This window comes from Arabidopsis lyrata (genome assembly GCF_000004255.2).
Source record: "Arabidopsis lyrata subsp. lyrata unplaced genomic scaffold ARALYscaffold_2, whole genome shotgun sequence".
Taxonomy (NCBI): domain Eukaryota; kingdom Viridiplantae; phylum Streptophyta; class Magnoliopsida; order Brassicales; family Brassicaceae; genus Arabidopsis; species Arabidopsis lyrata.
In genome coordinates, this window is record NW_003302554.1 from 18379632 (window position 1) to 18391905 (window position 12274).

General features: G+C 39.2%; 4 protein-coding genes across 4 annotated transcripts; 2 read left to right on the forward strand and 2 right to left on the reverse strand.

Moving 5' to 3' along the window:
* Positions 1-5: 5 nt before the first annotated feature.
* Positions 6-3319, reverse strand: LOC9323823 (uncharacterized membrane protein At1g16860). Its single transcript, XM_021034792.1, has 5 exons — positions 3015-3319; positions 1365-2294; positions 1047-1202; positions 734-945; positions 6-635 (listed from the first exon to the last, which is right to left on the reverse strand). The coding sequence occupies exons 2-5, from the start codon at positions 2208-2210 to the stop codon at positions 443-445; spliced, it is 1407 nt and encodes a 468-aa protein (XP_020890451.1). The 5' UTR covers positions 2211-2294; positions 3015-3319; the 3' UTR covers positions 6-442.
* A 566-nt stretch (positions 3320-3885) lies between these two features.
* Positions 3886-5453, forward strand: LOC9325281. Its single transcript, XM_021034821.1, has 3 exons — positions 3886-4327; positions 4843-4943; positions 5173-5453. The coding sequence occupies exons 1-2, from the start codon at positions 3922-3924 to the stop codon at positions 4911-4913; spliced, it is 477 nt and encodes a 158-aa protein (XP_020890480.1). The 5' UTR covers positions 3886-3921; the 3' UTR covers positions 4914-4943; positions 5173-5453.
* A 45-nt stretch (positions 5454-5498) lies between these two features.
* On the reverse strand, positions 5499-7209 carry LOC9323824 (reticulon-like protein B22). Its single transcript, XM_002889172.2, has 4 exons — positions 6924-7209; positions 6293-6434; positions 6104-6173; positions 5499-5802 (listed from the first exon to the last, which is right to left on the reverse strand). The coding sequence occupies exons 1-4, from the start codon at positions 7088-7090 to the stop codon at positions 5687-5689; spliced, it is 495 nt and encodes a 164-aa protein (XP_002889218.1). The 5' UTR covers positions 7091-7209; the 3' UTR covers positions 5499-5686.
* A 99-nt stretch (positions 7210-7308) lies between these two features.
* Positions 7309-12256, forward strand: LOC9325282 (V-type proton ATPase catalytic subunit A). Its single transcript, XM_021034782.1, has 21 exons — positions 7309-7463; positions 7626-7767; positions 8021-8147; positions 8270-8325; positions 8406-8462; positions 8586-8697; positions 8785-8822; positions 8954-9055; positions 9244-9300; positions 9394-9465; positions 9550-9651; positions 9735-9797; positions 9878-10010; positions 10126-10232; positions 10336-10530; positions 10705-10791; positions 10886-10990; positions 11189-11286; positions 11373-11451; positions 11579-11667; positions 11764-12256. The coding sequence occupies exons 2-21, from the start codon at positions 7690-7692 to the stop codon at positions 11876-11878; spliced, it is 1872 nt and encodes a 623-aa protein (XP_020890441.1). The 5' UTR covers positions 7309-7463; positions 7626-7689; the 3' UTR covers positions 11879-12256.
* Positions 12257-12274: the final 18 nt, after the last annotated feature.

Consider the following 12274-nt stretch of genomic DNA (forward strand, 5'->3'; position numbering starts at 1 on the left):
GGAAATAATAAACACAATCCACATGCAGCGGGTACATTCCAAACTAAAAAGATAATCCCATTACATTAGATCACAAATTAGGTCGAAAAAAAGAATTACTAGCAGAGCTTTACAATTACAAACCAAAGGCAACGAAGAGTGCCCACAACACAAATTAAGTCGTAGAAAAGAAAGCCACATCCATCATCATCATTATCATCCTAATGTAATAATAACTCGATATAAAAAATAAGAAATATTAAAGGAAAAAGAGAAAAGAAAAAGAAAACACTACCATAAACCACCAACCAAAGGAATCATCATCAGTAGAGAGCGAAAAGCCACCAACCAAGAACACATTTCAGATTTCATGAAAAATATTAATGAAGCCGAAGTGGAACAGTGAGATTTCCGTCTACCAACCGTGGAAGAAGAAGGAAAAGAAAGACTTACTACTACTGCATCAGACAGGAATTGCGTCTACGTTCGATGAATCTTCGCATCTCAATACAATTCCTTCAAGACTTGCAGGGAATGTGCACTTACTCCATTGCCAACCAGCTGCTAATGGTTCTGTCGTCGGGACTATCATTAACACGTTATCGTTTCTCTGAACCACTCCAATCACACTCACTGTACTTCCTTCTTTGATATACCTGCATATGAAAGAAGTATCACAGATACCAACATAAACTTTAGTAACTCTTTTAAGTCTATTTTTTATCATTCTTTTCTACAAGTTGTGATTTCATACCCTTCTTTAAGTCGCATTATTCGATCATCATTGGTTAGATTCTTTTTACCCAACCACCTTACAAAGTCTGGAGAGGCTTGCTCACTTCCTGGCTTAAAATCGATGACAACAGAATCATCGACGAGAGGTGTTACCTTTGCACCGTTTCCAGTTTTGACCAATGCTCTGAGCCCAGATTGGAAATCAGAAATGTAGAAGTCTACCACATGCCTCTGCAATGTATTGTAGGTGCAACGTTTATGCATTCAAAGACATTTCACACTGAAAGAGAACATTTTTCTGTAAAATGAAATATCATCATGCCACTACTAACCTCTGCTGATCTCAGTCCCCATGTGAAGCGACGATGTGAAGCATTGGCTGGCTTTGAACCCCATCCACGGTACTCATATAGACAAGTAGACGTGTAAACACATCTGGGAACTCTATGGAAGGATGATTCCAGAGGCACGTTACCACAAGTGACCACCTTTTCAATGATCAAAATATAAGAATCAATATTATAAACATAGTAGAGAGAAACCCAAGGAAGGAAGCCAAATCACATTTCGTCATTTCCCATGACAATGCAGCAGCACACAGTAAATGCAAAAAACCCACCAATTTCTGGGAGTGATGCATGGACACTTACCCCAGTGACCTTCACATATTGACCGTTTTTGGCAGTTCTAAGATCAGCATCAGGATAACGAGCAATGAAATCTGTGATACCACGTCTTTCACAAGAAATATTCCAAATGAAAAGTGCAGCAACAACTGTGAACAAGATCGCCACAACAACGAGGAGAATTGCATTGTGAACTGCTCCAAGAATGAACCCTCCAGCGAGGAACCCCATTACAAATATAAGTATAACCAGCCACAGCACAGGCTTGGGGAAGCTCTTCATGCAGGAAAAGTCATCTTCCGGAGCAAGGGTAGTTACCGCCTGGTTGTGGACAACTGAAGGCATATGTGTCTTCAACGAACCAGAATAGTCTAGAGGACCAGAAATTTTCCTAGGAGCCCCAGATGAATTTAGTGGGCCCGAGGTAATTGGCCCAGATGTTATGAGACCTGTAGTTGGGAGTATAGGAATAGGGCCGGAATTTTGCCTTGTTACACCACCGGATTGCGGACCAGAGGATTTCTTTAAAGGCTCCCCGTGCTTAGACAAAGGCCCAGAATTTGTTTTCTTCATTGAATTTGAGCCAGCAGAAGCTAAAGAGCCAGACATACGACCAGTTGCATTAGGCACTGGACCTGATTGCGTACCACTTCTTGAAGATCCTCCAGTTATGGGGCCAGACTTCCTTGACTTAGTCCCATCAGTCGGAATGTCAAACATCTTCCCCAATTCTCCTGATTTCTTGATATCACCACCGGTGTATGGCATGGCTACCGAGCTCATTGTTGGAGGCTTTTCTTTGGGTTGCTCTGGGCGGCCAGAGACAAAAAGCCCATTACTGAGCTGGTGAGATGCGTATCTTGAACCCATTTGATTTCTTCAGGAAACTCGAAACTGGCTAGAGAATAGATGGGCACCACAAAGAATGTGCTGAAACGTGAGGATTTCAAATCCCTGAAAGAGTAAAACAAGAATCCATGAGAAATGGACAGATAGAGAACTGTGACAAGCGAAACACTGGCCAACACCACAAATCAAAATGGATCAAAGAGCTTCAACATCCTATGGCCACAAAAGAAAATAGTACCAAGAATGACCAGGACTTGTATGCTGCAAGATAGATTCCTAAATGCTAAGAAAATGGGACTCAGAAACCAAACATTAGCAGAGGTGTTTTGATGGGACTGCTTATCACTTGAGATTAAGAGACTTTCCCTTTCCACAAACCTTTACCATTTCTCTGACAGATCCAGCACCACTGAGACTTAAGACTATTCGTAAACATGTAATATACTAATAATATCACTTGAGATCTACAAAGTTTCTTGCAACTACTTCCCAAATAATGCCACGGAAGAACAAAATAATATCACAGAACCCAGGAAAAAAAACAAACCCTAATCAAAATTTCTATAAGTCTGATCCCTTGAAACCCAGTAAGATCTCTGGATTTAGAAGTAATTTCAATCTCAAATGCGATTGAGCAGAAATCGAACTCAGATCGCCATGTCTAACAAAATCCCCAAATCACAAAAACTAAGAAAGAGAGACTGAAGCAGCACCAAAACGCGAAACTAAAACAATACCTAAACGCCCAAAAATGAACTAACAATGATCACAGACGAACAAAAACCGAATCTGAGAAAAGAAAAAGAAGACGGCGTCGATTCTCACCTGAGAGAGTGTGTTGTAAAGCTCCCGAGTGAAAAGCCAAGAAAGAAAGTATCAAGGAAAACAGTTGGAGCTGTGGGAGTGACAGTAGAAGACGAAACGGAAGCAACACTCAAGTAGCTGAGATCCCATATCCGTTAGCTCTCTCACTCTCTATCTCTATCTCCGTCGTGTGGATCCCGATCGAGATCTCTTTGAGCCGTAACAGTTGGTGCGTTATCTCTCTCTCTCCTCTTCCCACTTTTTTTCTCTCAGAGCGGTGGAAATTTTTTTTTTGGACAAACCAACTGAGGAAAGAAAAAGTGAAGAACACACTTTTTTTTTTTTTTTTTTTTGTCTCTGTCCAAATCTTATTGGTAAAAGAGTTTCGGAGAGTTTTGTTTGAATATGTTAAAAGTAAGGGTGTATACTGTAATTATTATCAAGTTGGAGCTAATAAAAATGATATTAATATTATTTTCTAATAAACGAGTGAAAAAATGGATTATAAGAATTTTTTCGGCCCCACTTTTTACGTGGGTTGGAGTCCAACTTCAGGTGACTAAGGCCGGCCGTGAGTGGAATAGTGGCCCACTAGACGAATAGTCTCTTGTTTCAGTTTTTCTTCATCATTAGATAGATTATTATTATTCCTAAATCCTATTATCTCTTGTAGTTTGTATGTCATGTTTTTTTTTAATATACTCGAAAAGACCACTCTTATCGGAAAAAAGTAAATTTTCAGACAACATTAATATCAAAATAAGTAAATTTTCAGATAGTGAAAAAAGGAAAATACTATGAAAAAAGGAAATTACGATAAATAATTAAATATTAAATAAGATTAATGTTCTTTTTCTCCTTATCCGTTAAAAAGACTATAAAAAGGGAACAACCAAACCCATTTTTCTTCTTTCTCCTAATCTCTAAAATGGCTCGATCTTTCTCTCCTTCACTTTCTCTCTATAGATGCCGTTTCGCCGCAGCTTCTCTTCTCCCTTCATCTCAAACCATCTTCTTCCGATCTCAATCCTCGAATCGCCGGTTTAACCGCTTTGGAGAAATCTACGAGATTGATATCGCTGCTGCATCGAAGTCGCAATCGGATCCTCTTCTCCATAAGTTGGAAGATGCTGTCCACCGGATAATGGTACGCCGATCCGCACCTGATTGGCTCCCTTTTGTTCCCGGTGCTTCGTATTGGGTTCCACCGCCTAGATCCCAGACTCATGGGATCGCTAAGCTCGTTGAGAAGCTGGCCAATCCCATCTCTGATGAAGAATCTATTTCAATCTCATCGGTTCGAGGATGGCCTTGCTCTGATTACTTCATCAAAGGTTTTTATATTCTTAACCCAATTGTCTGATCGTATGTGTTCTGGTGTTGATGAATTTGTTTTGAAAAAGCTTTGGTTTTTACTTACCAAGAATCGAAAATTTGCGGTGTCTATAATCTGCATAGGTTTTGCAACATTCTTAGGTGCACTTAGGCAATTCTTGGCTTATCGTTATAGAGTTGTTGAAAGTTCTTTATCACATGTATGTGATGGAAATGGGTGACCTTCATCAATAGAGAGTCTTTTCTTTATAGGCATTGTCGTTATGGAACATGTTTCTTTTTCTTTTACTGTTGAAAAGTTTAATTGTAGAATTAGTTATCTCGTTGCTTTTGCTTCTTATTGATAGCCACTCTGTTTTATAGCAGAATGGTCTATATGAGGTATTTGCATCCTTCAGTGGCAAATGTTGTAGCGTCAAAATATGTTTTTGTTTGTTGGGTACAGTTTTTCTTAAATGTTTGGTCTTTTGAGCATTTCTTTAAACTTGGTCTGTACCTTTGTTTTTGATTATAGGTGTAAAGCCTCAGTCAGTTGAGACGGAGATGACTTCAAATACTGCATCTGACTCCGACGACGAGGAATAAACCCCAAAACTCTGTCAAACCAATGTTTGGGTAAGCTATATGATAGTCGCAACAATAGTATATTGAATATTGATTTCACGAGCTGAAAGCAGGGAAATTTGAAGAGCTAATGAACTTAAAAAACCTCTGCTAGAGTGTTGGGCAGTAAACCCTTCTTTAGCTAGTATGAGATAGTATGGACTATCTAAAATTTGCCTTGGCTATAGACACTTCAAGAATTTCTTTGACTTCTGATGAAACAAATATCAAAACTTTGCAGGTTCTTGCTCTCCAAGATCTGTAGATCTATGAACACAATTCATCGAGGATTCATATCACCAAGAGCAACTGCAAAGACGTGACGTGGTTTACACTTTTAGATAGGGTAGAGTAAGCAAACCTTTTACAGACTGATCCGATCCTATCCTATCCAGTCTTAGTGAAATTAAATAAGAAAAGGTGCTGTGGCTTAGCCCTCTGTTTTCTTGTAATCTTCCTTATAACAGTTTGTTGAATCGTGTGTATATATATATCCGCATAAGCTCGCAGATTCAGTTCTCATACCACTTTTGCAGACTGTTTTGTCTGATGCCTTGAGATCCAAAATTAACGTAAAAAGAGAATACAGTTATAGATTTAGGATCTGCAAGTACATGGTGTGGAGGTGAAACAATATCATTACATTTTTCACAAGGTAGTATACAAATCCAGTGTACATAAGGGGAAACTACTCTAAAGCTATCAACATGTGAGCATGAGAAAAGACGAAAAAGTATAAACAAAAGCTAGACATATTATGTATCAGAATGTGCTTCTTGTTCTAAAATCTCGCCATTTCCTCGCTTTAGTACACAGTTTCCAAGAGATTGAGAAGTCTGACAGAGCATGGAGAGACAGAACAAGCATAGTCCTGTTTCAGGGAGAAGAACTAGTTAGAGATCATAGGTTTGCAATATTAGACACAGGCATGAACAAGGGTTCCCCAAATGGCCAATTTCTGTTAAATGCTATGAAATTCGACATATTGGTATGTAATGCTACTAATAAGGTAACAGCCACTCTTCCACATTAAAATGAAACTTTGTATAAGTTTGAGACAAAATGTGAATGCTTTAAAATTCTATGAAATGCTACTCATAAGGTAACAGCACATTCTTCCACACTAAAATGAAATTTTGTATAAGTTTTGAGACAAAATGTGCATGCTTTACCTGCATAAGCAACAGTTACACCTGATATGAGTCGCCCGAGAGCTGATAAGAAGTAAAGGCAGATTACGACCTAAAGGAAAAAGCAAAAAACAAACATATTCAGTATAGAGCACAATTACTGAGTTAACCAATCAGCAATGCATTTAGATACATGCATGATCTAAGAATAGTAACTAAGGACACACTTGCCTTGACAAAAAGTCTCTTGTCATGTCCAGTTGCTGCAACCCTCAGAACACCCTCTGCTGCTCCAACGGTATTAGCTAAGCGCGCAATGATGCTACTTGCTGTGTCCTGTGATATTTGCCACTCTAGTGGATCCACTGGTACCCTTGAGAAACGTTATAGAGTTGTAAATCATGTGGTATGAAAAAGCAATGGTCTTGGATCAAATTATATACACAGAGACCAAAAAGATCATGAAATCATTGAAAATTCTGGGATTATGACTATGCATTGATCACAGAGAACGGAAGAAGATGATAGAATGATGAAAATATTTAAATAAGATCGACGCATCATAGATTCACCCAGAACTAAAATGAGGCCTAGTTTCAGTTCATACCTTTCGAGAAGACATGAAATCAAAAGCAAATCAATTTAACTATTAAATTAACATCACTGATTGCACAACCACATTACAAAGCACAACCCAATTCGAGCAAGTATTCAAACTGGTCACAGATCAAAGGAGCCAACAACTTTCGTATCTACTCGGACACCAAACAGCAGATCACTAAATCAGAGACCAAAGAACAAAATCCAGCACCGTAAACAGAAAGAATCGAGAAATTTAGGCCAAAAAAGTGAGGGAACTTACGAGACATTGAGTTGGCGAAAAAGGAGACCGAGAATGGCGAGAGAGCATAAGAGAACAATGAAAACATCGGAGAAGAGAGAGAGAAGAGTTGCGTTACGATATGCACAGTGGTAATACACAAGCGTCCCGCTAATCAGCAATCCCATCGCCTTCCCCATTTCTCCCATCTCTCTCTCTCTCCACTCAAAAAACTTGCCTTTCCCTTTTCTTCACTAATTTTCCCGAGAAAATAAAACTGATCACTTTTTCCTGTGACTTTTCCGGCTTGATCAGAGAGAGAGAGATATGTCATGTCCTTGTTGACTAAACGGACTCACTTATTGGGGCGTGATTAGATATTATAAAGCCCAATAAATAAACTGTCACGTGGCTATTAACGACAAAGTCAGATCGACGAGCGTATCGTGTGGAGTCATGTAGAGGATCACTCCACGATTTCGTCAATCAGATCAAACTTCTCCAACTCTTTTTCAATATCTATCATCTACGTGCATCCACCTCTCTCTTCTTCTTGTGACCACTCTTCCTGTCTGTTCACTGGTTAGGAGATCTCTATCTCTCTCTCCCTCTGATCCTTTTTGTTTCTATCTGATTTTATTGAATCGCTCTCTTTGAAAAACCTTAAGAGTTTTCTTCTTCCTCGATCTCTGATTTTGGCGATTTCTGATTTGTTGTTGTTGATCGGATCTCGGCATTTTCTAGGAGGTGAATTTTAATTTCTTTGGCCGATCGGATTTGAGTTTTTGAATCTCTGATTGCTGAGAAAATGCCGGCGTTTTACGGAGGAAAGCTTACGACCTTCGAGGACGATGAGAAGGAGAGCGAGTATGGTTACGTTCGTAAGGTATTATCCCGTTTCGTTCGATCTGGTTTCAATTTGTTTTTTTCCTGTTCTGCGATGTTAGTTTTTGGTGATCTTCTTACCAGGTAAGATCGGTGGGATAACTATATTTGATCTGATAGTTCTCAGTGATTGAATCGGTTGATTCCGCTTTGGTTCAGTAACTCGTCTTTGAATTTCTGATCTGATCTGATAGTTCTCAGTGATTTGACAGTTTTCGTAATCAGATTGGTAATATATAAGTATTGGGATGCAGGTTTCAGGGCCTGTTGTTGTCGCCGATGGTATGGCCGGTGCTGCTATGTATGAGTTAGTGCGTGTTGGGCATGATAATTTGATTGGTGAAATCATCCGTCTTGAAGGAGATTCTGCCACCATCCAAGGTTTGTTTCTTCTCTTATTGTAATTTACTTTACTGCTTTATCTTATCTGTCAAATACTTGCATCTGGACTTCTGTGGAAGTAAGATATCTTAACTGATATTTGGCGACTTCCTTTTTATCAGTTTACGAGGAAACAGCTGGATTGACAGTTAATGATCCCGTTCTTCGAACACACAAGGTTCGCGAGTTATTTATCTTGGTTTTTTCTAGTGTTGTTCGCCCGCAGCTAACATATAATTGGTCCTGAATTTACTACAGCCACTTTCTGTGGAGCTCGGGCCAGGAATACTGGGAAATATCTTCGATGGAATTCAGGTTCAGTTGGATTTATAATCTTGCCAGACATGAAGTTTTGACTTTTATGATTCGTTTTACCATTTCAAACGGCAGTATGTGGCTTCTCACGATTCTTTGGTTTCATTTCTTTAAATGTCACAGAGGCCTTTGAAGACTATTGCAAGAATATCCGGTGATGTGTACATCCCTCGTGGTGTGTCTGTCCCAGCTCTTGACAAAGATTGTCCTTGGGAGTTCCAGCCCAATAAATTTGGTAATGTGTTTTACTCCAGATACCTGTCTACGGAAGTGTTCATATGGTTTTAATCTTGATGGTCAACTGAATTCGACTTGTTTGCAGTCGAGGGAGACACAATAACTGGTGGTGACTTGTATGCTGTAAGTTTATTGGTTTCCTCCTTAGACTGCCTTTGACAAGGGAATCCTTTTACACAGTTACTGTGGTGCTTCTCTTGTTTACACTGGGAATAGTTTTTTTTCTGAAAGTCAAATATAACTTCGTAATGCAGACCGTGTTTGAGAACACTTTGATGAATCACCATGTTGCCCTTCCTCCTGATGCCATGGGGAAGATCACTTACATTGCTCCAGCTGGTCAATATTCCCTTAAGGTTTGAATTTAAGTTTCCCTCAAACAATTATGATTAAATACATTTCAAACTCTTTCTTTCCTGGATTTCTCTGCATTTAACGTTTGAGTTAATATATGGCTAAATTGATCAATTGGTAAACTCTTCCTGTTGGAGATCATGTTTGGCTTGTTGCTCATGGTTGTTTGTCGGTGATTTTCATTTCACAGGATACAGTGATAGAGCTTGAATTCCAGGGGATCAAGAAATCTTACACCATGCTTCAGGTTTGCATGTATCTTTAACCTTCCTACTTGCAAGCATAAATTTTAAGCTATTTGGGTCACTTTATTAAATTGTTTTGCTTGAGAATATGTCAGAGCTGGCCTGTACGTACGCCTAGGCCAGTTGCATCAAAGCTTGCTGCCGATACTCCTCTACTTACGGGGCAGGTGATAACTCGATTAATTTTTCTTACAGTGGTGATAGTCATTTTAAGACGTGGGTCGCTGATTGCTTTCTTTTCCTGTTGTCAGCGTGTCCTTGATGCCCTTTTCCCTTCGGTTCTTGGTGGAACCTGTGCCATTCCTGGTGCTTTTGGCTGTGGGAAAACTGTTATCAGTCAGGCACTTTCCAAGGTACGTTGTGACACTCTGGTTTTGTCTCACTTAATTACTGGATATATTGAATTTTTAAAGCTAATTTGTTCTTATATACATAGTACTCCAACTCCGATGCTGTTGTGTATGTTGGTTGTGGAGAGAGAGGAAATGAAATGGCTGAGGTAAATATATGTTCTCATTTTGAATCTGCATAGTGTTCATACGACTCAGACATTTGATCTGATGGTTTCTCATAAATTAGGTTCTTATGGACTTCCCACAATTGACAATGACATTGCCTGATGGCCGTGAGGAATCTGTCATGAAACGTACTACACTTGTTGCCAACACCTCTAACATGCCTGTGGCTGCTCGTGAAGCCTCAATTTACACAGGTAAAGTTCAGGAATGCAGATATAATAGTTTTTGATGAAGCCCATTTCCCATCTTCCAGTGACAAACTTTTTAAATTATGATGCTCATTAATTATTTTTGTAATGTGAATTCCAGGAATCACAATCGCTGAATATTTTAGAGATATGGGATACAATGTTAGTATGATGGCAGACTCAACTTCCCGTTGGGCAGAAGCATTAAGAGAAATTTCAGGACGGCTGGTAATCTTTTGCGTTTCACTTTTGCTGTATGGATATTTGTGTTGTCCTCGTCTCACTTCTCTTTTTCTCAGTTTATTGACACCTATTTTGCTTTGTTTTCTAGGCTGAAATGCCTGCCGACAGTGGGTATCCCGCCTATCTAGCAGCACGTTTAGCATCTTTCTATGAACGTGCTGGTAAAGTAAAATGTCTCGGTGGACCAGAACGTGATGGAAGTGTCACAATTGTTGGTGCTGTTTCACCACCTGGAGGAGACTTTTCAGATCCTGTGACTTCAGCAACCCTTAGTATTGTGCAGGTGATTTTTGGTTCATGGCTGCTCCCTTTTCGTCCATTGTAGATTACATATTCATTTATGTGATGAACCAGATGGTGTTTAGTTTTTGATCTGCCGTAGACTTGTATATATAAGCATTTTCTCTGCTTTGAAGTGCTCACTCATCCATTTTTGTTGATTTCTTTTTTCCTGCAGGTCTTCTGGGGTTTGGACAAAAAGCTTGCCCAGAGAAAACATTTTCCGTCTGTTAATTGGTTGATATCCTACTCTAAGTATTCAACGGTATGCTTAAAATTTCTCGGTGTTGTTCAAGCCTGTCTTGGTTTACTATCTTGAAGTTCTTCTATCTATAGTAAGCTGCTTGTATTATTTTCAGGCCTTGGAATCTTTCTATGAAAAGTTTGATCCAGATTTCATCACCATCAGGACAAAGGCCAGAGAGGTGTTGCAGAGGGAAGACGATCTTAATGAAATTGTCCAGGTACGTGTCACTTATCCTTGTATAGGTACCTTATACTGTGACTGATGAACTCTTGTCTCTTAGCGATCCAAATACATTTAAGGAGGTTTTGAACGATAATCTTGGCATTCTAAACTTGACTCAAGCTATAGAAGAAAGCCACTCAAGCTATACATTTAAGGAACTTTTTTATCTCACACATTATGCTTTGGGTGCCAGCTTGTAGGAAAAGATGCGCTAGCAGAAGGTGACAAAATCACGTTGGAAACAGCTAAGCTATTGAGGGAAGACTACCTTGCTCAAAACGCGTTTACACCGTAAGATTTGTTGGCTCCCTTCGTTTTCTCTCTTTCTCTCTCAGCAGGTTGTTTTACTCTTGAACTCTTTGGATGATCTTTGATAGATATGACAAATACTGCCCTTTCTACAAGTCGGTCTGGATGATGCGTAACATTATCCATTTCTACAACCTAGCCAACCAGGTAAATAAGATTGAGATTATTCATAAATGTTCTACTATGCAAAGTGGGGATTTAGGTAAATTGGTTTGTCTATATTCGATAAAATCCCATTAAATGTAAGACGGTCACAAATGTTGTCGATACACAGGCGGTTGAGAGAGCAGCTGGAATGGACGGCCAAAAGATTACTTACACTCTCATCAAGCATCGCTTGGGAGATCTTTTCTACCGTTTAGTGTAAGCGAACTACTTGTTTCCCCTCTCGTTTTTTTGCATGAATCTGTTTCTTAGCGCTCTAATAAAATGGTATGAAACGGAATATGGAAACTACAGGTCTCAGAAGTTCGAAGACCCAGCAGAAGGTGAGGATACACTGGTGGCAAAATTTAAGAAATTGTATGAAGATCTCACTGCTGGATTCCGTGCCTTGGAGGATGAAACTCGGTAAGCTGTCGGTCTCCACCGCAAGTCTAAAAATCCAAAGAATTGGGTTGTTTTTGGAGAAAGAGGGTTTCATTCATGTTCTCTTTCTTGTGTTTTTGAACCAACAACTATCATAGTGGTCGGTATTTTATTTATCGGTTTGTTTGATCGATTGAGTTATAGCTCTTTGAGCGTCATGATTCTCCGGCTGTGCTGTGCTGTGTAATATGTTTGATTCGCTGTTTTTATGTTTTTTATTTCGATGGTAATAAGGTACAGCCAATGTGAGTCATATATTTGATTTGATGTACCCTATCATCAATTCAATAAGTTAATTATATAATGTCCAAACCTATTGGGGATACAGTTATTTTTCTCATAATAAATACCATCATTTTGTACTCTTTTTTTCTATTTTATG

What these genes read in the sequence shown, in the direction of transcription:
- LOC9325281 (XM_021034821.1), top strand. Translation starts at nt 3,922, where the DNA reads ATGGCTCGATCTTTCTCTCCTTCACTTTCTCTCTATAGATGCCGTTTC. An exon ending in CTCTGATTACTTCATCAAAG is followed by an intron (nt 4,328 to 4,842) that starts GTTTTTATATTC and finishes TTTTGATTATAG; the next exon opens with GTGTAAAGCCTCAGTCAGTT.
- LOC9323823 (XM_021034792.1), bottom strand. Translation starts at nt 2,210, where the DNA reads ATGGGTTCAAGATACGCATCTCACCAGCTCAGTAATGGGCTTTTTGTC. An exon ending in GGGGACTGAGATCAGCAGAG is followed by an intron (nt 946 to 1,046) that starts GTTAGTAGTGGC and finishes AATACATTGCAG; the next exon opens with AGGCATGTGGTAGACTTCTA. An exon ending in ATAATGCGACTTAAAGAAGG is followed by an intron (nt 636 to 733) that starts GTATGAAATCAC and finishes TTTCATATGCAG; the next exon opens with GTATATCAAAGAAGGAAGTA.
- LOC9323824 (XM_002889172.2), bottom strand. Translation starts at nt 7,090, where the DNA reads ATGGGAGAAATGGGGAAGGCGATGGGATTGCTGATTAGCGGGACGCTT. An exon ending in TTTCGCCAACTCAATGTCTC is followed by an intron (nt 6,435 to 6,923) that starts GTAAGTTCCCTC and finishes ACGTTTCTCAAG; the next exon opens with GGTACCAGTGGATCCACTAG. An exon ending in TGTAACTGTTGCTTATGCAG is followed by an intron (nt 5,803 to 6,103) that starts GTAAAGCATGCA and finishes TCCCTGAAACAG; the next exon opens with GACTATGCTTGTTCTGTCTC.
- LOC9325282 (XM_021034782.1), top strand. Translation starts at nt 7,690, where the DNA reads ATGCCGGCGTTTTACGGAGGAAAGCTTACGACCTTCGAGGACGATGAG. An exon ending in CCGTTCTTCGAACACACAAG is followed by an intron (nt 8,326 to 8,405) that starts GTTCGCGAGTTA and finishes AATTTACTACAG; the next exon opens with CCACTTTCTGTGGAGCTCGG. An exon ending in TCTACAACCTAGCCAACCAG is followed by an intron (nt 11,452 to 11,578) that starts GTAAATAAGATT and finishes GTCGATACACAG; the next exon opens with GCGGTTGAGAGAGCAGCTGG.